The following is a 26,929-nucleotide window of genomic DNA, read 5'->3' on the forward strand; positions in this document are numbered from 1 at the left end:
TCACACTCGCACACAACCAGTTACATGTATGTGCACGCACAAAGCCACATTACACGCAAAATGCACACACATTACCCCTGCTCCCCCACCTGCATATGCACTCTGACTAAAATCAAAAGGGAAAGTGAGGAGAGAGTGGATAAGAGACCTGCAGTGGAAAATGATTGATCCGTTTTAAGGGTCCTATAAATCCGCCAGCTGATGTGAGTATAAATGGAGGTTGTACATGTCTTTCCTACCTGGCAACCCATGTCAGCATCACAACAGGGATATTTATACTGTCCATCCTACAGTAAGACCTTGACAAATCCTTCACATGTCAGGGATGGACAAGGAAATTTGCATGTATCGCTGCTCTCCAACTCTCATAGCAACAGTTGTCCTCCGAAGTTTTACTGCTTTGTTTGTTGGTGTGAAGTACATTTTTTGGTAAAAGATTAATGTTCTGATTCATGAATGTTACTATTATTGTCTGTGTGTTTGAGTGTGAGTATGGCTATTGATGAGTGGTGAGAGCCTTTACAGTAAACTGTATGTAAGTGACTGTGGAGCGTCTGTATTAAAGGAGTCTCCATGTAAAGGTTGCCTGTCTCTGGAGCTCCCTGGAGTGCCCGGCAGCCAGGCACCTTTGACCAGGACTAGGCCCCCTCAGGCCTTTGCACACACACAGCCACACATACACACACACACACACACACACACCCCTCTATGTGGGCCCCCCACTCTCCCTGAGATGAGATGAGCCCACCAAGGCCCCTCCTGGAGCTGTTCCCTGCACAGCCCAGGATCTCCACCTCTCCTACCCACTGCTCCACACAGACATGGCCAAACGCCAGTGGACGCCACTGTCTGGATCAGGGGTTGAGACTGGTGGAAGATACGCGCGTGTGTTTAACTGTGCACGTGCCTGTATATATGCGTAAGTGTGTTTTTGCGTGTTTGTGTATATGTGCAGTTGACGGGTGGGGTGTATGGGGGGGCTATCCCCAGACACAAGTTGCTCAGTTTTTTGGAAAGTCTCTGGCCCACCCAAGAGGAAAGAGTAGGAGGAGAAGGTGGTGGTGGGGAGGGGACCAAGGCCTTGGGGGAACAAAGCCTTATTTCAAACTTGCCGAAAACAGGGGTCTTTATGCTGTGATGCTGGGGCCCCCTCCTATGTAGGGAGATGTTATCGCAAAGATGCAATATCCACCTCTGCATAGGGCCGGGGGGCGGGTGCATAGGCCTCCAGTGTTACACTAAGTACCCTGGGGCACTGACCTCACTAATGAAGTCTCTCTTGACTGCTGCTAGCCACTACTGTACCCTCCTTTGTCTTCCACATGGAGATCTCTTACTGTTTGTCGTCTGTCTCTTTCTGTAAGCCTGCTTGGCTGACTGCTAGCAAAAGCTTTGTGTGTGTTACCACTGCCTGTATGTTGTCTACTTTGATAGTTTGTTTATGAAGCTTATTGTTATTCTGTTTTGTTGTAGCCCGGCAATGTTTGTTTGCTCGGTCTGCTGTCTGAAATTGTTCCATGATCCTTCTCTTTGTGTTTGAATGTCGGTCTTTCTTTGCCATTCATCTATTGGCACAGCTGTCTCCATAGCTTACTTTGAAGTGACTCCCTGATTTACTGTCCAGCAGTCTCTTATATTCCTTTTGACTTTGAAGCTCTCAGTTATCTAACCATTGAGGCCTCCTTCTTTAAGCTTACTGTGACTTTTATATGTGGCCTTGAGTTGCATTTAAAGATGTTGCATTGAGCTCTTCGGGGAATCCACAAGTGGGAAAAGGGAAATTTGATTTCGCGAGATGGGGATTGGGAGAGAAACACAATTAAAGAGGACGACCCACATTCCTGTGTGGAGCCAGTGGCCTGGGGATAGGATTTGCTCAGTTTTCCTGACAGCTTGGAAATCCCACCGCTCCTCGGCTTGATCCTGGTCTCAGCTTGCAGGTTCTACCCCAACCCAAAAGTTAAAGAGAGAAAACTATATTTTCATAGTGGAGGGACAGAGGAAGGTTAGAACAAATTTGTGTGAGCTGACACTGAGGACATGGTGACTATTTGTTTTTCACTGTAACGGTACTTTTAAGCAACATATTTCCCAGCCAATTCTACGAAAGACTGGTGATTTCCAGTTTTTTATATCCCCCCTCCTAAAGCCCAGCTGATTCATCTTAGTGTATCAGTGTAAAAATCTACCATAACCTTGTACTGAATCAGCTAAATCATTTTACATAATGTGTTTTGCACAGTAATTACAAAGGGTGGATCTCCCTGCCTTCTGCTGATGCTGCTTGATTGCCGTTGGTCTGGACCAAGAACATAAATGATTGAAAAACGCTTTTTAAATGAAGAAAAATGAACTACTTTCAACATTATATCTTCTCTCAGATTAATGAAGTATTTTTCATTTCATATCACATCTTAGAAGCCACCACACCTCTTTACTGAAACCATCAGGCAGGGGGGGGGGGCGTGTCTTCCTTCCTCCAGGTACTCAGAAAAAGGAACTGGTCTCAATGCAGTTCTACAGTACCTAGACCCTAGAGAGTCAAAGTGGAGAGTTTGCTTCAGTACCTACTGCATTAAGATGAAGGAGCTTTTGGATGACATGGGGCTACGGTTGGTGGGCAAGAGGGGGAGACAGAAGAGAGAGAGAGAGAGAGAGCATTGAGCATTTTGGGTGTGCGTGTGTGTGCGTGTGTGTGGGGCTTTTATCTCTTTATCCTTTCTGGCGTGCTGTGGATGGGTTTCACCCACATCAGCTGTCCACTTTTCTCCAGCTGCCAGTTGCTGTGTAGTCCAAATCTGGCCTGTCTGTCTGCTGATGGATTACCTGGACGAACGCATGTACCCTACCATTCCCTTTAGCTCTGCATATATGGCTCGCACTACCCTTCCTGAAAGCCCTCACCTGAGTACTCTTTTAAGAGGCCTGGGGTGCAGTTATAAAAAGATATAGGGGGTCTGGGACTTGGGTGTGATGGAGCAGGACTAAGGCATGGGTAGGGGCTTGTAGGGGACTGCTGCAGTGGTGTTTACAGGGGCTAGCCAGGATTAGTTGGTGGCTGGTGGTTATTGATTCAATTTGAGATGCTTTTTCATCTGCAAGCTGCCTAAGGCCCGTGCACATGCTAGCTTCCTCCAAAGGGCCCTAATCCCTGCTGTTTATAAAGGGAATATGCCTTTGGTGTCGGAGGAGATGCTCTGAATGCCTGTGCTGCAGCAAAGGAGGCATCTGTCATGTGTGTGTTTGGTTGAGCCTGCACTGGGATCAGAAGGGCTTGACATGTTGGCTTCAGGTTTTAACTGGTGCTGAGAACTAGAGTGTATCCTTGTTTTTGAAATGCATGCATGTTTTAGTGGCAATTTCTTACTGTTTTTTTTTTTTGTTTGTTTGTTTGTTTGTTTGTTTTTACAAATTTGTATTGAGCAGTGTTATTTCTGATTAAAACAGAAACTGAATTCAGAAAACTGCTGAAAAACTGTTGTAATTAAAAAATATATATAACATTGGTCTGTTGTTATCAAAGTGAGACGTGAAATGAAAGAAAATGAGTGACAGACACCAGAGGAGAGTCAGGGGCAGAGAAGAGATGTTAATGAGCAGACCAGCAGAAGCTGATGGATGATGAAAGAGTGATTCAGCTCTTTTTCTCCTCTCCCTCACTTGTGTTTATTCTAAGACTGTCATTTGTCATTGGGGGGCCTTTTCTTTATGCCCTGCCACAGCCAGCTCCAAATCATGCGCAGACAGACTGGGGGTCCAGCAACTCAAATGGAGATGGGATAGGAGTGGACAGTGGGGAGGGGACAAAGCCTAGCATCCTATGTTTGATGTCTCTCCCCTGGGCCTCATCCGTTCTGTCACTCCCCCTCCCCTGGATGGTGCTGACAGATGGAAGTTCTAGACAGTAACCCACTGGGGGCAGTGACACAGAAGTATGAAACAGAAAGAGAGATGATTGTGTAAGATGAATAGCTCAGTGAATGGAGGCTGATGTATCGAACGGTTTGAATTCTACTCTTTCACTCTTTCATAGCCAAAGCTTTATCAACCTAAGTGACGACTTTGCTAATTAAGACTAGAGAGAAGTGGACTGCCATGTTTTGGCACTTGAGGAGCAATACATTTTCACTAGCAGAAGTGGCAACCAGAGGAATGTTAGTAAAGTTATACGTTGTCTATCCCATTCATCATCTAAGACTGTGTGATTTGGGCTTCCCTTTTGAGAAAGGGCATTTTTAACAAAGACCATGTTGACAATTTGGTAGGAAAAATGTTAGTTGCTGCATGCTGTTCCGTTGACAGCTGAGGTTTTACAGGTAACCACTAGAGGCTGACAAACTGCTGTGACCAGCTACAGCTTCGCACAGCTACTGTGTTCCACAGTCATACAAATGAAATGCAAACAGTGCGATAAGGCATACATTATATTAATTTAAGCATCTACTTTCATTCAAGCAAACCACCTGCCATGTTTAAACAAGATGTAATGAGATTTTTTTATTTACAATCTGATAGAATTTCTTTTATTTCCTTCACTCTCAGCATCTGTCATGTTTGTTCAAAGACAATTTATTATTTTTGAAGAGAGCAGATCACACATACTCTGCAGCTGTAAAGTGCAGCTCTGTAATCTTGAGAGGATCCTATTAGGGGTCAGGATAATTTTACTAAATCTTTCTACTCTTCTAAAGAGTAGCAGAGCAGTTCCAGCTATGTCTTTGAGCCAAGCTGGAGAACTGGATGATAGCAGTCAGCCTTGCAGCACTGTTCTTTTTTTTTTTTATTAAAACCCCACTTGATGACATGTGGTCAGGGAAGGTGTACATGAGTTTTAGTTTAGGTTTGCAGGCTTTTATTATAAAGTAGTTTTTCAGCTGATTGGAACATTACAGGCTTGGAATGAGAATTAAAAGCTAACTGGCTTTTTCATTTGACAAAAGTGATCGTCTGACATCACTGCATTAGAATCACTGTTGAGTATGAGCTATAGGATACAGGGAGTTGGGAGAGCTATGATTAGAACTGAGTAGCAAGGATCAGGATCAAAACCTTTAAGTCAGTTTTAATCACTTTTGATGATATAAATTATCCCACTTACAGTCATCTATCTACCCACCCATTCATCTATCCATCTTTTTTTTTTTTTTTTAAACTTACTTAAGCAAATTCAGTACTGCAGCTTGAATCTATCCCATCCTGGACAGAGCACCAGTAACTTATTTTACTGAATTTTAGAATAGAATAGAAATACTTTATTAATCCCTTTGGAGAGTCTTCAGGGAAATTTGGGTATCAATATCAATATCAATGGAAATTAAAATATTTTCAAAACTGCAAACAAGCATTTAAACCCTATGCTGCTGGAAATGTATCTCAAGAGGCACAGAGGCTTTTACTGATGTATTTGAATTGCCTTGAAGCTCAACAGCTTTATTTATTTGAGCCTTAAATTTTTATGTCTTGTTGTATAATTAGCATGTTCAAGGTTGCAAACTTGCAAACCTTCAAACTTGCAAAGCCAAGAATAGACAATGATCTGTTTTTTCTCAACCTTTTTTTTGGGTTACTGTACTTTTTTCCCATCCAAAGGTTATAAACTCAAAGCGCTGATGTCTTTGCAGTGCTGTACTTTATCAGCAGGAAGACTTTTGGGAGAGTGAATTCCACAGTAAAGGAAAGGTTGTGCCATTACTGTAATCAGAATACCTGGCAACTGTGTTAAAGTTTGGGGCCAAGGAGCAGGTCAAGTTTAGCTTTACTGGCCTTTCCAGCACAGAGCTCATTTAGCTTCCCCTGTGATATGTACTGTATTTGTCTGGCATTTCTGACTGCTGCTGCAAGCAATTGTGGCATGTAGGACACCTTTACACAACTGTCATTGCAGACTCATTCTTCAAGCTGCATGTGATGGGAACGTGTAGGTGTGTATTTATGTGTCACACTAAAAAAAATGTCTTAAAGCAGTAGTTTGTTTTTTTCTTTGCATCACACAATATATGTTCATCTCTCTTTATTTCCATTGTTCTCTATGCTACCCTCTTTCAACATTTCACCATTAATGTTTTTTTTTCCCTTTCATGTTTACTCTACTTTCTCTCTTGCCATTTTACCTTGCCTTTTTCCATAATCATGTTCACCTACACCTCTGTCAGGTCCATAAGCATTCCTTGCTTTAGAAATCATTGACCAAAATTGATTGAGATTGAGATATTACAACTGTATATAATTGGTCTTTCAGTATTCCAGTGATCTGCGATGGCAGTGAGGTGCAGAGAAACCTAAAAATGTGCAAACAAAGGCAGAGAAGAAGAGTACACATGCATCTAAATAATGCTGGATTGAAAGCTGTTAAATTGTTTCATAGTGAGGAAAATTGATTCAATATGGGTGTTAGACTTCAGTGCATTTTGATGTGTCAACACTAACAACCCTTGTTTGCTTAAAAGAGAATAAAAATGAGATAAGCAGGGGATGCTTAAATACATCTTCAGCTTTTATGCATGCTCCCTGCTTGCTGCAGAATTCACTAAGTAATTTTCTGGTGATGATGCAAGAGCAGACCCAGATGCCCCTTCCCCTGTTCTCCCCTCCTTTTTCTTGCCTCACAGTCCCCCCACCCAAATCCCCGAAACCCCACCTCCTGAACTGACATGGCATCCATAAGGCCAGGGACCAGGCTGAGATTCTGAGGTGGCGCCCAGAGTCAGATTATTTACAAGAGTTGAAGCTCTGCAGAGACTGTGGTATTTCTTCTTTCAAAGGATTGGAAAGCATGTTGTGGGGAACACTGAAAATCTTAGGCTTGATAGTCTTTCCAAGCCTTTCTCTTTGTTTTTTGGGTTTTTTTTCAGTTAATCTTTGAGTTATTTGTGTAGTCTCACAGTCATTTATTTGCTTTTTATTGAAATTCAGCATTAAAATGCCACACTTTATGCAGAAAGATTAAGAGGATTAGGAGGCATGAGTGAAGAGAGTGGAGTGGCAAACTGTTGCACTTTCTCTAGGTCAGTTTGGAATAAGATGCATTCTAATGTGACAAAGCAAAATGTTCTCCAGGCACTGTGACTGCAACCGGATAAGACACCTGAGCCAGTCTGCATAAATGCTTTAGCAGGAGATAGCTGGCGTGTTATGGAAGTCGGGTGCACATAGGGGAAATCTCATGAATGCGATCCGGCATTGATGCCATGTTCCACATGCTCAGAATAGCTGGCCCGTCACGGATGTCTCAGTACACACAAACACTATAAAGTAGAGACCAGCAGTTGGGAAAAAAAAAGGCTTGCAAAGGGGATGGGGTTGGGAGGGGGTACACAGGGTTTTGAAAGGAAGTAGTTGCTGAGAAGTGAGGATAACTGCAGGGTGGGGGGTTGTTTCTGGGGAGTGTGTGTCAATGTTGAGTTTGCAGGGGTCAGATTTGCTGTCCGGACATCGATGCCAAAACAGCACAAACTGCTGAAACGATTAGAGGAAAGGAAGAGTGGGAGAGATGAAGAAGTCTCCAGTGTAGGTCCTTCTCTTTCATGGTTACTGGAACCTGTTGAAGAGATGAAAGCAGGCCAAAACCAGAGAGAAAGGGGGCGTTGTAATAGACAGCTAAATGGACGACGGAAGGTGTGATGGGAGTCAGGGGATTGGGAAGAAGTTTGTCATGACTTGGAGATCCCAGTCTTTTGTTTGTGCTAGCTTTGGTGTTGCTTTGAAGGGCAGGGAGTCCAGCCTGGCTGCCTCCTACCTGGCATTGGTTGGAGCCAGAATACAAGGAATGAACCTGTCACTGACTCCCGCTTGTAAACAAACCAAATACCGTGGGAAAGATGAGGTGTGAAGTAGAGGATGCTGCTGTCTCCATACTCTGTCTCTCTCCCGTTTTTGCTCTCACTCATCAGCCCCTGACTTTTTCCTCTTGTGTCAGCGAGAAATCAAATACCACCCCCTTCCTTCACTGATGTCCTGAACTTGTGAACTTTCCTAAAACCTATTTTGTTTGTTTGCCATGTGAACTAATAAGATGGAGCTAATCCCTTTTAACTGCACCAAAAGATCCAGTCACCGGTTGCCATTCTTCATGATATATTATGAGTAATGAAAGATGATATAGTTTCTGTTGTACATTTCAGTTTCTACATGATCTGGTGGGAATAAATTTAGATATATGTCTTGCTTCAGCATAATTGAGTTTGAGAATTCAAGCTGGTTAATTCTTCTAATATTAAGTCCAAGACGAAAGCAACATGCTTAGTATCTATGGCAACCACAGGCTTTGTACATGAGATGGAGAACCTGACCATCACAGCAAGGAAGACAGGCAGACATTTTTAACTTTGACATTTTTGGAGAGATACCATTGCACGTTAGTCCAAGACTTCTCTCCACCAATCCAGCCATGAAGCCCACTCACAATGTTCTTTCCAGTATTTGGATACATGACTTTTTTTTCCCCTTGTTTTTACTTATCCTCCCTTTTCCAACAGATCTGAACAGCACAGCCAGTCGTTTTTAATAAATGCCTGAAAGCAAGAGCTGCTTTTTGTCCAGGAGAATCTAAAAATGAGTAAGCAATGGCTGGTTGCTCTCTGGAGAGGCCCAAGGGGTGAGGGAATGGAGCTGGAAAGAGGAGCTGGCTCCGGAGACGCCGGCAAGCCGTCGGGATACACACTGACCCAGCCACAAAAATGAGCCTCTGGCCACCTCTGGCTTTACACAAATACACTCCCAGAGATGCACACATACACCAGTGGAAAAGTGTGACTGGAGGTAGCTGAGGAACAAGCAGAGAGGAAGAACGATGATGATGGGAGAATTTGGGAATAAAGGGTCAAAGTGGAGGGTTGGAGTGTAGGAGTATATTCATTCATATTTCTCTCCCACCCTGTACAAGCAAGCCAAACCTCACTGGGTGAATCAGTGTTTCTCGTAAACAAGCCACAAGTACTCAATGGCGCCTCTAAAGCTAACAAGTCAGAGAGAAAGAAGAGAAAAAAAAAAAGAAAATAAAAATGAGAGAGAACAAGGCATTCCAGCCTTCAGACTAACATGCCAGTGAGGGGAACCCCTTCAACAAAACAAAGAGGAAAAAAGTTACATAAAAACACAAGCTATGTAAAGAAGTTCTCCAGGGATAATACTGAGGAGACTAAACAAAATATGGAAGAGGTCTTGAAATGATCCTGACACCAATCATTTAGTTGTAATGATGTCAGATGTACGGTGGCTTTCCTCACTCAAATGTTGACCGAATTTCAGGTTTCTACTGTCTTTCTCCTTAAAATCACATTTTCAGCCAAGATCATTTTAATATGCAACACTTAACTCTGATTAATAAATAAATACAAAATTTCTTTTTACAGTGTAACTGTAATGTAATATTTCATATAATCCAAAAGCTGTTCCAAAATCCGACTCCCAGTGGCTTTCAGAAAGACACATATTTCTCTCCATCATATTGTAGTGCTCAAGCTCTAATGTGATTGCACACAAAAGCAACAGGACCCTCTTAGGACTAATGTATTCAGATTACAGACAATTATGGCTTATTACCATTTCGTGGGGAAAGCAGGGCTCATTTGCAGTATTTGTTCAGTAGATGTCTAATAGCGGGAAGGGGGTGGGGGGCTTGTACTTCCTGCTGTGCAAACTGTGATGCTGTAGCGTAGTACCAATATTAATGACTCATTTCCTCCTCACCTGGAGGACAAAAGTGGAGCTAATCCAGATACATCTTTGCTAATAGCCCAAATAAATCACATGTGAGCTCACTTTGTGGCTTGTTGTCTTTTGGAAGAGCAGATATGGAAAATCGAGTCACGGTCTGGTACTGATGAAAGAAAAAAAAATTCTTATGTTTGAACTTAATTTAAAACATCTTTTTGCTAAATAAGAAAATGCATTCAGGTTAAAGATGTTCATGTTCTGAGTTGTAATGGTGGAAGACTCAGGCATCAAAGCAAACACCACACATTGACTTTTATATTGTATTTATTTAACACAGCTTGAATTCTGTGTTTTGTTTTGTTTTGTTTTTTGCTGCATTCATACACACATGCCCCAAGGTTCCCTTTATTTTCACCTGTTAACACCTAATTCAGTTTTTATTTTTTTATTTTTTTTGCACCCAGTAACCATAATGCTGTGTGAATAAGCTTAATATTTAGATTTGAAATGGTCATGGTGTAAAAATGATGCAATTCTAATCCAATTTTAATCACTTCTAATTATTTGAAGATTTGGGTACTGAGATCTTTGGAGTCAGACTTCCTCTACTATTAGTTGAGCAGTTTGCTTTAATATGAAGAAGTTTCATAATATTTATCACTTGTATTGCCTTTAGTGTAAAATCAAAATTATAACAATGAAATTCTGGCTAAACAGACATTTCCCTTTTACATCACTGACACTGATTTGTTTTGCATAAATTAAAACATCTGCCAAATGACAGTAACTAACTGGCTAATACACCGTGCTGTCAAACTTTGCATCCTTCCAGTGAAACCTTTTGCCACAAGAAATGTGAAGCATGAAAGGACTGCTGTGTAGTGCCGTTTCTTCCGTCTGGACCTTCTGCTGCTGTGCGATGGAGTCTGTGGCGGTATATTTAGGTGTACGGTTTGGGACAGGAAGAGGGGAAGCGCTGAGGTTATTTGATTGCTTCATTATGGTCATATATACGGCCATGTATTTATGTATACTTTGTTACGTATGTCATTACATGTACACCAGTGAGTGTTTGTTTGTTTGTGCTTGTGTGTGCTTGTGTGTGTGTGTGTGTGTGTGTGTGTGTGTGTGTGTGTGTGTGTGTTTGACTGAGTAAAGAGGGCTCAGTGTTTGGACCACCCTGCGAGCTGGGCTGAGTGACAGCAAGGGCCTCAAGACTCTTGCAGCACACACACTCACTTGCGCAGGCACGCATACTCAAGCACATACAGTGCTCAAACACACACGTCAGCAAGCTCGTTTTTCAGCATGTTTTTTACACTATTAATGTCTCACGACCAAACACATATCCAAAGCAAACATGGAGTATTAAAATGGCATAAATCACTTTGGTATCAGGAGAGAGTGTACCGGCTCTGGTACAGCACCGTGCCACCTACTGTAGCAGCACCACAGCAAACATACTGCTTTAACCTTAATCCTGCAGCCCAATTCTGATGATTTGACAGCTAAAACAGTCCCCTCTCTCACAATACATTTGAGAAATCATGTTAAATGTGGTGATGACATGAAGTTAGATTGAAAGGAATTGTTGGTTATTTACACATAATTTTAAGCATAGGCTTATTTTTCATTGCATTTCTTTCAAGCTTTTGCACAGTGTCTGTGCACCAACCCTCCCTGTTGTTATGTTAAAATCAAATAGTGGCATACTTTTGGAATACTTATTAGGTTATTATATTTTGTGACACCTATAAAAGTGCTTTGCAGTGTAATGACATTAAAAATGTTAGTAGAAAGACAATATGTGCCTTCCATTTCTCTCTTCCTCTTAAAACATCAGCAAATTAATATGGATAGATAATCAAAACAAGCTTTGCTTTCATTTCATTCAGCAATCAGCTGGAGTTGAGTTGGTGGAGGAATATAAGTACCTGAGAGTTCAGCTGGACATCATCATTCAATGTCTGCTGCAGCTGATTGTCCAGAGAGGAATGCTGCAAAAACTACTGAACATAATATAAGTTGTTTTTTTTTTACAATCTCCTGCACAACAGAGAAGAAACAATGTTTTCAGAGAGAGGTAAGAAAGAAAGGTAAAGGAGGTCATTCCTGCATCAGCCATCAGCCTTCTGTACAAGGCATCCAGTGTAAATTAATTATCATTTACTTAGAAAAGGACACGTCCCTCTGGGATAAATACAGCATTGTTTATTTTTTTTAATTCATTTCATTCATTTGACCTATAGGTGGCAACACTCTGACGACTACGTTGTAGGTGTTTTGAGGTTTGCATGTCTGTTTATCCATCTGCAGGGGGCTGAGAACACCACAGACAGGTATTGCCGCTGAGCCCACAAGTTCACAATGCCTCTTATACTGCTCTTTCAAACATGTTATAAATTTTGCATTGGCAATGAAAATCTCTCTAGAGCCAGTGTTTGGTTGCTCTCTCAGGGCTAATGTAGAAATATGGAGGGGATGCATCCAATGTTTTGATCTACCTCCATTGCGGTGGATTTACCAAAGACTCAAGGAAGTGCAGTGGCAGGAAGTTGCCTGTAAGGGAGCAATGATATATTTTTACACACCACCACAAAGAAAAAGCTCCACCTGTAGGTGTCCAAACAGTTACAGAAGCAAACAAAAAGAAAGCCTTGAGAAACCTTATAAAGCTTCATTCAAGTTGGTTATGCCAAGGCAATTATATACAAGCTCTGTTGGGGCTTAGCTCTGCTTGTCTGGCTCACTTTTGCAACATGCTCCAAATGAATACAGTTACTTGCGCTTTAATGAAACAAAGACTATGCTAAATTCTGACTTTTCAACAGAACACATGTACAGCACCTTGTTTTAGCTGTGGTTGTTTTAAAGGGCTATGTAAATAAAGTTGAGTTGAGTTGAGAACATACTACCTTATCTGCCATGTTTCTGTATTTGATTCCAATTATATTTATTCCAGTGGAAATTCTGTTACTTGATTGCTGTAATGATATTGAGTCTCTCCTACTGTGATGATAACTACTTAGCAGATGTTCTGAAAATAACTCCATGTAGAGGTATATTACTTAGCAACTGTGAACCAGGAGTATCATGTGGGAGGTCGGTGTTGGAAGGAAAAAATTTATGGAAACTTTCAGATATTAGTCTTTAACTCCAACAGTAGATAGTAGAAAGAGCACCTCCCCAGCTGCACCATAGTTGGACAAAACTAAGCTTCATAATGGCAAAGCAATCAGTTTATAGAGTAAGTAATCGCATTTGATTGTATTTCATATTCCTACAGTTTTCATCAGTCCTTTTCATGCTTGGCAATTAAAATAAGATCTAAATGCTGATTAAATTATTATGATGGACACATGGCTCAGTATGAAAAAAAAATCCTAGCAACATGAAACAGGGTTGGCAGCTGCTTCCAACAGCAGGAAGGGAAAGGAGGAGAACATCGTCTTGCTGGTTGGCCGGCGGACTGACGAGGGACATCAAAGAAGACAGGGCCAACTTTGGGCTGAGCTCTCTGCAGTGATTAAAAGCAGGAGCCACAGTAATGTCTACATGGGCCATTTAAAACTAATGAGGGAAAATAAATAGAGCCAGTGGCCAATAGTATGTTAAGCTGGAGTGAATATAAGTGTGTGTATGTGAGCATCATATGTACACAATTAGGTCTAGAAATATTTAGACATATATAGACATATATATTTTTTTTTTTTTATCAAAATATATTCAGATTACAAATATGTAATGAATATGGAATTAATTTGAGGGATTTTGAATCCACATTGGAGGAAGAGTTTAGGAATTACAGCTCTTTAATTGGAGCACCCTTATTTCCTTTAATATTTATTATTAAGCAGGTAAAAGGTAAAATATGTATTTGAAAGCTGTATAAAATTTAATGAAAGGAAAGTAAATTAACTAAGGGATTTGCAAGGTAAAGAAGGAAACTATATTTCATGCAATGACAGAGCAAAATATTTTCAGTAAAAACGGTTTAATTGGATGCAAACTAGCAAAGTCTGCCAGGCCGATCTTTTAGATCTGATGTAAATTTATTAGATCAAATTCTAAATTTATTATACAGATCTACTTCTTCAAGCGCCTGTAGATGTGTCTTTTACCCAAGCTGAACTATGACGATAATTATCGTCATCAACATTGACTCACTGTGCTGCCGTGCCTGTTTCAGTATTGTGTGTGGTGCGCTCTGAGGGATGTAGGCAGAAGGCATTTAGGTTTTGTGAATGAGTCATGTACTCCAGATCACTTGGGCTTTTGTGACACTTACAAATCGGAGCGTGCGGACAGAGTGAGGCAAATAACACTAAGTGAATGTGAAGTGACACGGGCACATCAATTTCCAGAGAATATGTGGAGCTGACAACAAAATCATGGGCTCTGATTCATCAAAGGTGAAGGCTGCCGTCACTGGTGTCTATAAGTAAATTGTAAACGTCATAAGTAGCATCAGTACTGGATGCCTTGCACGTTTTTATGAGTCATCGTAACTGGGCATATTGACTTTTTTTGAAAACTTGCCCAAACTTGTAAAACTAATTGCATTGTATGGTTATTTTGTGCAGATTTTTCTTTGATTTCTTTATAAAATAACTTTTCTTTCCCCTCTTCTTTCACTATTATAATTCTCAGTTTCTTCTGTAATAATTTATTCCTGCTTTTGATGTTTTTTTCTAATTTGCAGTTCCCTTTGCTTTGTTTCCTTTCCCCCTTGTTGTCATCATTTTTCCATGTTCAAAGCACAGCTTAGGCAAAGGCACAGACTGCAGAGCTCCTACAACAAGCCATAATTTTCTTTGTTGACAATCCAAGCGCTTGGCTGGATGATACAAAAAGCCAGCACATCTTAACATATTCCAGGCCCCTTTCACAATGTGACTTTTTTATTATAACAAGTTGCATTTAGCATCGGAGCTGAGTTATTTCTCAATCCAGTGCTCCTCCAAGATCTAATGGGCAATTATCTCTGGGGGAGAAGTTAATGGGTGTCCCATTTCACAAAGTCCCCCGTTATTTATGTCAATGATCGCCATTGTGTGGAAACGTGGCAGACTCGTGCTAACCGCTCGACTTGTTTAGATTTTCTCCATGGAATCCCACACCCATTGTAAGCCAGCAATAACCACAAAACCAAAGTGTGTGTGTGTGTGCGCGTGTGTCTGGATGTTAGTGAGTGTGTTTTATTTGAGTGTACTGCAAGATGTACAAGTCCACACTGTGTGTGTGCGTGGTTTTTTTTTTTTTTTTTGCAAATGCGCATAGATCAATGTAACATAAATGCAGAGACATGATGAAAGTATGTACTGACAGACAAATTCATGCGCACACCCACACGTTGGCCACCCCTGTACACACAATCCCATATAAACAGACATCTTACCTCCCACATACAACACACACACTCACTCACCACAGACACTTACACAAGCAGAACTGTAGACCTACCACCACATACTCAGACACCCTGCTACACACACGCACAAAGCTCAAGACCCACAGCCACATATGCAGGCATCCCCTTCCCCATACACACACAACTCACAGAACCAGAGACCCACCACCAGCATCAACACCCACAGGCCCAGTCTTGGTGACATCATGGGTTAGATGACAGCACGTCTTCCAGCCCCATTAGTCTGATTGTAGGTGGCTCCGCCACAGTGATTTATGGGAAAATATCCATAGTCTCTGCTGTGTTGATTTATGAACCAAGTTTTGGTCCCTTTGGTCCCCAGACCACAAGACTTGGGAGGGAGAATCCTATACAAATAATGAAACTGTAAAATTGGAGACAGAGGGGCAGAAGACCCACCCTGTCACTCTCATCACTCAGTGCTGCTGACAGTTTATGACTGGTCAATGAGATCAGGGTGTGTGTCTCCTTGTACTTTTCTCTTTTCTCATACACCTGCTCATATGATATGTACCTGCTAACCAACTACTTTCCAATCTGTCTTCCTGTTAGTCATCCAGTTATTCACTGCATTTCTGACAGCTACATCACCCCTTGTCTTACAGTTTCTTCCTTTTTAGTTCTGTTATGTAGATTTATCTTTTATGCAGTTGTCTAAAAAAACACTGAAAAAAACCATTTGCATAAGATAAGAATAAATTATTAAGGCATTAGAGAAGGCAAATATTACAAAGCCATGTCAATTTCAGACCCTTTGTTGTGACAGTTGCTGCTCTGGTGCATACTACTTCTGTCAGTGGTGCTTGAGATGCTTCCACAACATAAGTGGGGTCCACTTGTGCCTAAATGAATTCATTAGCCATAGCTCAGAAAGAGAGACATCTTTCTCACAGCAGTTGGTGTATGTTAAGAGTCTCAACTAAACCATTAAGGTCTAAATAAAAGGCCTTAGATATGCATGACAGGATTTCATCAAGGCACTAATGTATGGAAATGAAAATTTTCAACAGCATTGAAATGTGCAAAACACAGTAGCCTCAATCATTTCAAAATTTATTGTTGCAAAACTTTCTGTTTTCGTGTTTGTCCTAAGGCCTCTGTCACACTCCTCTCCCAGGAGCCTGCATTGGAAAGGTTTTCTAAAAAGGCCACCAGGAACCTGCTGGGAGCCCTTCAAGGAATTTCCTAGACGTTTGTTTAGAGTGGCATGGACACGAGAATAAATTGTGTATTCATTTGCATTTGTGGATATTGCCCTGTTATATCTGCATGAGATATAATTAGAAAAAAAAAATCCTTTGACTGGCAGGTGTCGGGGCACCCTGCTGTGACCCTCCTGTCTCAGCTCCAGAAGGTGGCAAGTGGATTTTTCTCCTTGAAGAATGCAAGGATGGTTGGAAAGATAGATGATGCTCACAAGGAGAAACTGGAGGATAATAAAAGAAAAACTCGTGTTTTCTTTGCTTTTCTTTCCCCCCTATTTTACTACTAAACTTTTTGCAGTTAAAACAAACCTCTAGATACAGTAGTTCATGGTAATGTAGTCACATAAAACTCTTCAGGGATATATAATATATTGTGCAAAACAAATAAATTTAGTAAAATGTTTTTGTTACTATCATACCAGTCTACAAAATATGTTTTACAGATTTTTAATTACTCAGTCTTTATATTTTAAAGGTTGACTCGGTCTAAATATAGTAAAACGCAGCAGTCGTGACACAAAGACAATGAAAATTGTCCATTTATGGTTTGCAGTGAGTTAAGAGTGTCATGCCAACATTTATGTAAAGGGCTTGCCTTCAGGATACCACAGGCCAAAATGTCCCATAAAAGGTCAGGCGAATCTGAAAAAAGCAGTTCATGGTGTAAAGAGCAACGTGGGCTGTCAGACTGTGCACGCTGTTACAGAAATGTTACTCTTGAGGCTGTTTTAATCTGATTCAATCAACCACTTGATGCTGATGAACAGCCTGTTTCCTTACTTAGTCAAAACAAGAGGGAAAAAAAAGTCATGCATTGGGCCAAACTTTTTATGTGAAGGCCTTCAACACTCCCTTTTAAAACTGAAACAACAGCAAGGAATGTCACAGGAGGTACATTTTTATGTGAACAGATAGAACAGACATAAACAACTGAGCTGAGGACAGTGAAAAATCCGAGGTCATTCTGTTTGGTCCCCAATGTTTGCATCTGTTCTATTGTTTCTGGTCTTTCAGATAATATCATCCCAACTGCTAGAAATCTAGGAGTAATATTTGATTCTAACCTATGTTTTGATGCTCATGTCAAACATGTAGTTCAGTCTTATTTTTCCAGCTTAACACAACTGCTAAAAATTTGTTAATTTCTTTTAACTCCTGATTTTAAAAAGGTCAAACGTGTTTTGGCCTGTTCTCTCCTTGACTAATATACTTACTCATGTATCAGTAAGGTGCTCCTTCTGTCTATTCCAGCTGATTCAAAACAGAAGAATTTTTACCACTACAGAGAGGTATGGGTACATCACTACTCTGCTTGCTTCCATTTTGCTGGCTTCCTGTTAGATTTTGTAGTGATTGTGGAATATTGCTAACAACCTTCAAAGCCTTAAGTGGCCTCACTCTGCCATGCATCTCAGAATTGAGCTTCTTTTCCACCAGTACCTACTCAACTTGACTCAACCCAGGTTAGTTTTGCATTACAGTTGAGTACCACCTCAGTGTGGTTGGGGTCATTATAGTGAGGCAGCCTGAAAGTCCCTTGATGTAATCAAGAAGTTATGGATCCAAAAAAATTGATTTATGAATAATGTATTAAAAGCTAATATGTCTCTAATATACCTTTTTGTATAATAAAGCATTATATTAAGCATGGCTTTCTAATTTAGCTTAATTAATGGTGCTTTTATACTTAAAAGTTCTTAAAAATATATCATCAACTTAAATATACTAATCTGCGTGATAACAGTAATTGTCATCATTGCATCAAACCGCTGTAGACTTGTGGTAATTTTACTTTGAGTTGGAAGTATGACTCATAATGTCAGTGAATGAGATTGCGTGTGAGCTCTGTTTTTCGTGACATCTATGACTAAATCCCCTGCCATTTATAAACTGCTGGCAATAACTGTTAAATTACATCCAATGGATGTGAATTTAAAGATGTATTATGTTCTTGTTGTACTTTAATCACAAATGTGAGCCAACATGAGACAATTCACAATTCACGCTCAAAACTATAATAACATCACATAACCTGACAACTTTGTTCTAAGGTACTTGAATTTCTCTTGTCTACAGTTTAAGCTTTAAGGCACAGGCTCATCACGATTCATGTGTTTAACTGAATCATGACAGCCCACCACAGATAAGACGGCTGAAGTTACAGTCTTAATTTCTTCTTTGCGCATTGGCTCAATAAACCCTAGACTTCACTGTTGGTCCATTCCTCTGCTTTAATTAAGCTTTTAAAGTTTTAAGAATCTTTGCTCATTTGGGCTACTTTTAATAAAATTGTTTTTGTAATGGTGAAATTTGAATTTCCAGTTTTTGATTGCAATAAAATTAAAGAACACCAATTAAAAGTTGAAATTTGTTGATGAAACACAGAAAATTAATCTAAGTTGTGGTAGAACATTTGTAACTAATTTTTTTCTGAGTTGAGTAAACTTTTGCTAACGATGACTTGCTATTAAAGGAAAGTTTGCCAGGCTTTTGCACCCTGTCTCTTCTCTGAGCTCTCTCCAGCCAATAGAAGTCAGTCTAATGTTAATTCTTGTCTTATTTTTTGCCCTTTCATGTTTTTCTTCTTTTCCTCTCTTTCTTCGATAATGTCCTCCTGTGTTTATTTACTGAGTCAGCCATGATGTATGTTTAAATTGACCAGCAGGTTGATAGCCTGTTGCTGATATGTCATGCAGTGCTGTAAAGCAAATACAGCTGTCACATGATGCCTCAGGCTGGAAAAAAAAGTTGTGAAGTGGGGTTTTTCAGCCACGGCACAGGGACAACAGCATCTCTAGGAAATTTTGAATGCATTATAAATCTCAGTGTGCCATCAAAAAAAGTCAGAAGCACAGAGTTTTAAGGTTGGAAACTTATGTAGTGTTGCTTTAATAGCAAAGCAATTAAACAAGAGTTTAAAAGAGTCAATAATTATAAGCTGAATGGAGGTCAAGATGGGCAGGATGGAGTGTGGTGTAGAAATTCACTGCAAATCTCCAGTGCAGCGAAGGGACACTGAAATTAGGTGATAGGAATACTTTTTTTTATGTTACCAACTACATCATATTTTATTTTTTCTTGAAGTGCAACTTATCAGTTATAATGACAAATATCATAATACTGTTAAAAATTCACATTTAAATTAGTATGAATTCTTCAGACTGTCATGTGTTATTCTTTTTTTTTTTTTTTTTAAGCTTGCGACACCTGTGAAATTGAAAATTTGTAATTAGGACCGAAGTTGTGTCAACAAGCTTAATTAACTTGTTTTACATCTACTGCTAATTGTACACGTGCGTGGTCCCTACACACTTCACTGTAACCTCATGTTTAACATTTTCCACGCTTAATTAGCGGAAAGCAAACACAAACAAAAACATTTTGTTACTCAGGCAGAAAACACAGATGTGAGTACAGAAATTATCCAAATGTAGTTGTACATTTAAAGTATTAATGGTGAATCCTCTGAGTGAGTTGTCGCTCCAGCTTTTCATGGAACAGGTTCTATGGGGTGTTTCTACAGGAAATGAAGCAGATTCACCTGCTATGTGAGATCGCTCTGCTCCATCCACCTCTCTCATCTGTACAACTTGCTCCAGTCCTGTAAACCTCTCCCCTCCTTTCTGACGATCTTTCTTTTAAGCTACTGTGTCTATAATGAGCGTTTCCTCCTCACCCCCCACCACCTATTCTCTCACTCTCTCCCCCTCCTCTCCTGTCCTCCCCTCCACTCTGTGTGCAGAATTGGAGAAGCTTATCGCCTAGCAACCACAATTAAAGTACAACAAGTCAGTGGCGGTCGCAGCCACCATTGGAGCAAGCTTTCGTAAACCTTCGTGTGACCAACAGCTTTAGACAGAAAGCAGAGAAAATAGAGAGTTACTGAGTGGAGCCAGAGAAACAGAGCTTGGGAGGTGAAGTTAGCCAGGTGAACAGCAGTCAGAGTCGCCACCGAAACACCACTGAGGACTTTGGGTTTTGGAAACGAGAGAAAAGCAAGGCAGGGAGAGCAGGGTGACGTTAGACTCTACAGGTATGTGTGTTTGTGTGAGCTGGAATTAATGGATGCAAAGTGAAGGTGTTCTGAAAATATGTCATTTGTGTTTGCTTGTGTGTTTGACCTCTTGTGCATTTTTAACTCCAATCCTGTGTTTTTATTTGCTCGTGAGTCAGTATTTGAAGAAACACATACTATGGGGATTATGTTCTTGAGGCAAGAAAACAGCTTATAGTATCCTGTCAGTGTGATTTCACAGCTGTGAGGGAATGCCAAGTTTCTCTTGGTGCCTGATGTAAAGGCATTTACACACCTCCTTCCATGCACACATTTACAAAGATGGGTGCTAAGCTTCATGTAGAGGGTAAAACCGTGATCAGATTAATTCACTTGGGGCTTTATTATTATATTTACAAACACTTGTAAAAAAGCAAAATTTGAATTTTACATGTTTTCTTGTACCATACAGGTGTAAAAGATATGTCCCAGTGTCATGAAATAAACCAGCTCTTACGAATAGCTCTGGTTTTTGTCAGGTGTGATGCACCATGCTTATTTATTTATTTATTACACAAGATTTCTGAATGAGTAAACATTTTACATATTCTAATTAGATTATTTCTAGGACTTCAGTCATTGCTTGTAACTGCATTATGTTTTTCAATTTACAATTTTAGTTATTTATACTAAAATATATTTAATATGTAAAACAATATTAATATTAATAAAAAATTCAAAATAAAATAAAAAAAGTTAAAAAATAATCAATAACAGTTGATTAATTAAATAATATCCGAAAAGAAAAACCTAAAGCTATGATATAAGACATCTAATATATTTCACAGGAGTGTTTTGAAAACATTACCTGAAAAGGTATAGATGTAAATACAATATGAAACCAGAAGAAACCAAGATATTGTATATACACATAAATTCCAATAAGCAATTCCAGTGTGAACAACATAGAACATTATAATGAGTAAAAGCAAAATCACCTCAATTTCATCATTTAACTTGTAACCGTTGTTCCTATAATACTATTATGTACATATATACAGCTTTGTCATGTTCATATTTTAAACCAAGTTTTTCTGTCTGTGATGCAAATTTAGCCAAATTTTAGCCAAAATATCAGCTGCTCTGGTATGTTCCCTTCTTTTTTATGATATGTTAAAGCTTCTTTAAATAAAACATATCTGCAGTCATGCTGTAAGATAGAATTGCACATTTATTCCGATTTTCCAAAACACAAACTTGTCACAGCTATATGACAAGCAAAGCTGCAAACTGCAGAATTTCCTCTTTAATTTAATCGACATTTGACTCAAATCAGTTTCGTGGGCAGGTGTAGGCTGGTTGTGTTTTATAAAACTGAAGAAACATCTGCTTCTCAATTATCCAGGTTTGGTATATCTACATTTGGAAGGTGCTGTTGCTGTGAACCATCTACATGAGGTCAAACAAACTTAATGCAAATGAGAAGATTGTCAAACTACGTTTCTTCAGAAAATAATAGTAATAGATGGCAGAATTGTTTCAGCACAAAACAAAACAAAACAAAAAAAAAAAAAAACAAGACTCTCCAGGGGGGATGCATACCATAATCCAAGCTTACTGTAAACACTTAATGAGTGCAAATACAAAAGGTTCACCACAAAAAGCAAACCATTCATAAGTCTTAGGAGTAGGAAGTTCTGGACTTAAAAAACCGATGTACATTATATATTAGAAGTTGAGACGTAGTTGCATCACAGTGATAGAGGAAAAAAAGTATGAAACACCCTATGATCAAAAATCACAAATCATCTGTAAAACATGTGGAGGAAGTCTGGTAGCATGGTGTGTATGGCTTTCAACAGCCACTCATGTTCATCAATGATATGACGGATGACACAAGATTAATTTCAAAGTATTAAGAGATTAACTGTCTGCTTAGATTCACTGAAGTACTGCAGAGTGTGTCCAGGACAGATGAACAATCACTCAAACTGTGAAAGCAAACCCAGTCTTTGAAAGTGGACTAGTCTGCAGAGGCAGTCAATCACCTGATGCAATGATAAAGCAGTGTTTTTACCTGAAAGTGTACAGATGCAGCAATTCAAGTAGATAGATAGCGACTGCCATGTGCTTTTGACAAAGCATTTGATATCCTGCATTAATTCTCCTCCTATACTTATTTAATTTCCATGTTTTTCATGCTCTGATGCCAATCAATTCTTCATTCTGATAGATGGTCCTAAAATAGACTCCTCCTTTAGCCACCCACAGACCTGTCTGTCAAATGAAGGACACCCACCTGCTGTTTTCCCTCTCAGGAGAGTGGTAGTACCTGTAGGCAGTGGGAGAGCTGGGGGTGGGGGGGTGAAAGGTTACCCACTCTGTGTGTCATATCCTGTTCCCACCAGGAGGGTGAAACCATATGAAGGCACACTATATGTGCTGAAAAGTCAGGTGCTGGTCAAAATGCCACTGTATCACTCACATAAAAGCACAAACACACACACACACACACACACACACACACACACACACACACACACACACACACAGAATCAAAACAGCTGTTATCTCTGATGCTCAGTTTAAGGTTCAAAGGAAGAGAATGTCTTTTTGTCACTTGTTTTTCAAACATACAGTTTTTATGAACCTCACATAGCAGCTTGGATTCAACAACTTCAGGCATTTGGGACATTTTGAAGCTTGCCAGCACTGTTTTATTGTGACTATCACCTCTTTCATTTTACTAGATAGATTTTCTTGTCAAGAGAAATGAACCAACCAGCCACCACCTTTTTGCATACTCGCTTATAACTCGAACTCTCTTGTTAGCGTAGAGCATCTTGGGTCATAAATGACTGACTGTGCTGGCTTGTCCACTCGCCTTGGGCCTTAGTTTCCCTATGGAGTCCCAAGGTGCAGTCTGTGGCTCAGCATAGTAGGGGCTGGTGTAAATTAGTGTTATTTCCAAAATGAAAATGCAGAACAGCAACACTCTTAAGAATACATTCAGCCCAAGGCCAGTGAAGTGTGTTTGTGTACTGTATGTGCCAGGTGTCTGTGTGTCTTCTGCCCAATTCAATTTTGTCTCAGCGTGTTGCCTCTGAGTGCCTGCGGAGGACGTGGACAGCAGGGGGATACTATTTGTGTGTCTGCCCCTGTATGTTAAGGTGCATTTATTGTGTCACTGCATGCTCGTGCATGTGTGCCTGAAAGGTTGGCTCTGCTGGAGGGATACATTTAAACATCCCCCATTGAGTCGAGCTGGCAGGGAGTATCAGTTTTGTACTCGCAGTTTCTGAACTCAATTGACTTAATCTTTAAGGAAACGGCTTTTGAAGTTGTGTTTCGTTCCTTCACCTCTTCTCAATCAGTTTAATTTTTTTTTAAAAACACAGGCATACAAGCTTGTGCACAACAATGACAGTTTATAGATTACTGCACATGGAAAACCCACTGAATAAGTGTTTGGATATGTAATTACATGGTGGCACTGATCATTTGATTGGCATGACTGGAAGGTAAAGTTGCATTTATTTGTATTATCTTAATTCAAGTTTCATCTGTCATGCATTCGGTTGCCAACATCGCATTGAGCTGGAGACTGAACTTTTTGATGCTGACTCTAATGTCTATTTTTCTCTTATTTTCAGAGTCTAGGCTCTGCAGACCGAAAGGAGAACCAGCATAAGAAGTAAGTCCCCTCTGTTAACCTGCCTGTTCATCGCTCCATCCATCTCACCTGTATAGTTCCCCTCCTCATTTTAGCTCCTCATGAAATTGACATGATTTAAGCTCTAACCACCGCTTCTGGTAAACAGGGCACATATTGTTTGATAAGTAGAATGCGTTATTGCCTTACTGACCTCAGTGTAAGTAATTCACAGCTTCTGAAAGTCTTCACTCTGACTTACATCCTAAATATGTCTTATATGTGGAGGTGGGTTTCCATAGTAACCCATCTACAATGTGTCTCTGTGCACTGATGTGACAAAAACAAATAATTTAGAAATGAAATCACAAAGTAAAACATTATTTTTACATAAAAAAGTTATTGATATTACAGGTATTGTTATTTCTTTGTCACCGCTGCATTGCACATTGCAATGTGGGACTGTGATGATAGGGTAGCGTTTCATGCTTAAAAATGGCAAAATTCCTTTAATAATAATAAGGTTCTGCTGGGCTTGTACAAAGCTTTGGGAGACACTGTTGTTCTAAAACCTCTTGTTACATTTCAGCTCACTAAACAGCATGTTAGCTTGGAATTAGGTTTTATTTGCCAGTGTAGTAAAAGTCACAACACTATGCTGCTTGTTTAAGAATTTGACTTTCATCTGTGTGTCAAGCCATCATATTTCTTAAAATGTTTGTGTGTGTTTCAAAAGCAAATCAGGATTATAAGCCTGACCCATAATCCATTCCATAACAGTAATACCTTTCAGGCATTACGTTTTCTCAGCAAGGTACTCTGTAGATTAAACAGAATGGAAGTAACTCCATGACAGTAAAACAAGACAGTGATTCTTTGAATATTACACCTGTAACTTTGGTCAACTTTGGTTTAGGACTTTAATGTTTTTGTGTGTTGGCCCCACAGCCTGTATCATATCTTGTGTTAGCAAAAATATGCTGCCAGATAAAAATTACTGTCAACAAACATGTAACATCAGGAGAGGACAAGCTCTTCATCAGAGATCATTCCTCCTGTTTTTTATCACAATAAAGAGCAAGACATTCTTTCTCATCTGCTACCAGGTAACTTCTAATTTATGTCATTTGTATTAAATATATAAACACAGTCCTCTTCATGAGCTTTGATTGGACTGTGGGGAAACTTTGTTCGTCTATAACCCTTTTATAATTAAAAAAACAATCTGTCAGTGCTTCAGGCCAAAGGTGCGAGTTTGAATTGTGGTCCTCCAGAGTGTGAACCCAACATTTAATATCACAGTGGGAACTTATAAATGGCATGAGCTTTAATCATACAAGATGAGCTTTTTGTGTTACAGTTTCATAGCAACCCAGTGTCACCCATGTTCATCTTCACAAAATGTACAGTGTATCACCAGTCTATGTGTCTGAGCCGTCTCATGTGTCACGAGATTTGTGGAGCATGTATTGCATCAGTACTATAATGAAAAATTATTATTTATTTCTTCATTCATTCATTCATTCATTCATTCATTTATTTATGATTTTTTTTTTTTTACTTACTTTTGATGTGCCTTGTGTACTGGCACAGTGAGTACTCCGTGAACCAGAATTGGAGACATCTGTTGCCAGGATACAAGCAACTGGGTTCAAAAAGGGATGACAAGTAAAAGGAGTCTGCCTAAGAATAAGAATAAGGCAAAGAGGACACTGATTTTGGACAGCACAAATATGTGAATAAGAGGAAATGAACATGCAGCAGTGGAAATATTAAATATTATTCAAGTGCATATGCACCTGCTTTTCCATCTCAAACTTATCATTAACACGTAAAACAAAGGATAAATGAAAGAAGTTCCACCTTGATGTGTATTTCTTTACCTTTGGTATTAGTGTGTGTCATCAGCGTTATCTTCTCAGTTTGTTTGAACTCCTATTAAAAATTAGTTTAAACAGAATCATTTAAACTCCATCAAGATAAGTGTGGCAAGCCATTTCTGGCGTCTAAAGTTAGATTAAATGTATACCCGGCTTATCCATTGTCAGGGTTGTTTCCCTAAAAATTGTCAATTATCTTAATCAAGAAAGACCTATACTTTTATTCATGTTTCTATAGCATCCTGCCTTTTTACAGGCTACTTCAGGTAATCATGGGCCATTAACGAGGAGGCAGGCATATTACCAGAGCTACCAAAAGGTCTCTCATTTCATAGATTTTTTTTCTTTTTCTTACACATGTATCTTGAATAGAAACAGGGTTTCTTTAAAAGTAAAAGAAAAACCACCTGGTTCTCTGTAACAGGGGTCAGGAGGTGAGTGTGACATTCACAGATAAATAGCTTGTTTGTTTGTTTTTTTATTATCAAAATGGAAACTCTTTTATTTCTTCAGGGACTGATGCTGAATCATTTTATTATTGAAATTAGCACCTTAGTAAATCCTGGTTTAGTGTTAAAGCCCTTTTTATCTTGGTGATAAAAACCTGCTAACATCCTCCTCTTGAGTCAAAGGAAAGTGTTTAAATTGGCTTTCACTCCCGTGTCAAATAACTTAGTAGTAGATGTGAGATTTAATTGGCTCCATCTCTGCTCAGTACCAATAGAGACATAACACCTGGAAATACACACTAATTTTCACAAGAAAATGTTTCTTTATGTTGACACAGATGGCAAAGTCTTACATAGAAGATCTTCAATTAAGAGCAACAGCTTGGGGACACTCCAGCTTCCTTCAGTGGGAAATTAGCCACTGTTTGTCCATTTCCCTATGTTTCACTTAAAGTTATAGTCAAGAAAAAAAACACATAAGCTGCTAATTTTCCAACAATACGTAAAAGTTGGGTACTTTGCTTCTCTTATGAAGTAAGGGGCACAGTTTCAGCCATCAGTGAAGCGAGAATTTGATTAGACTAATTTATTCACTGGAGCAAGCCAAATGATTGTTCTGATTTGGAAGTGTGTGCATATGAAACACAATAACTCACTCTTTCTT

The 26,929-nt window shown here is 39.6% G+C and overlaps 1 protein-coding gene across 1 annotated transcript in view; it reads left to right on the plus strand.

Moving 5' to 3' along the window:
• Positions 1–26,929, plus strand: part of LOC121631943 (ankyrin repeat and fibronectin type-III domain-containing protein 1) — a 129,091-nt gene that overhangs the window by 61,010 nt on the left and 41,152 nt on the right. Inside the window, exon 5 of the mRNA XM_041973046.1 lies at positions 23,938–23,978. Within this exon, the coding sequence (XP_041828980.1) occupies positions 23,938–23,978 (41 nt within the window). The remainder of the gene's footprint in view (positions 1–23,937; positions 23,979–26,929) is intronic.

Source organism: Melanotaenia boesemani, chromosome 21 (genome assembly GCF_017639745.1).
Source record: "Melanotaenia boesemani isolate fMelBoe1 chromosome 21, fMelBoe1.pri, whole genome shotgun sequence".
Taxonomy (NCBI): domain Eukaryota; kingdom Metazoa; phylum Chordata; class Actinopteri; order Atheriniformes; family Melanotaeniidae; genus Melanotaenia; species Melanotaenia boesemani.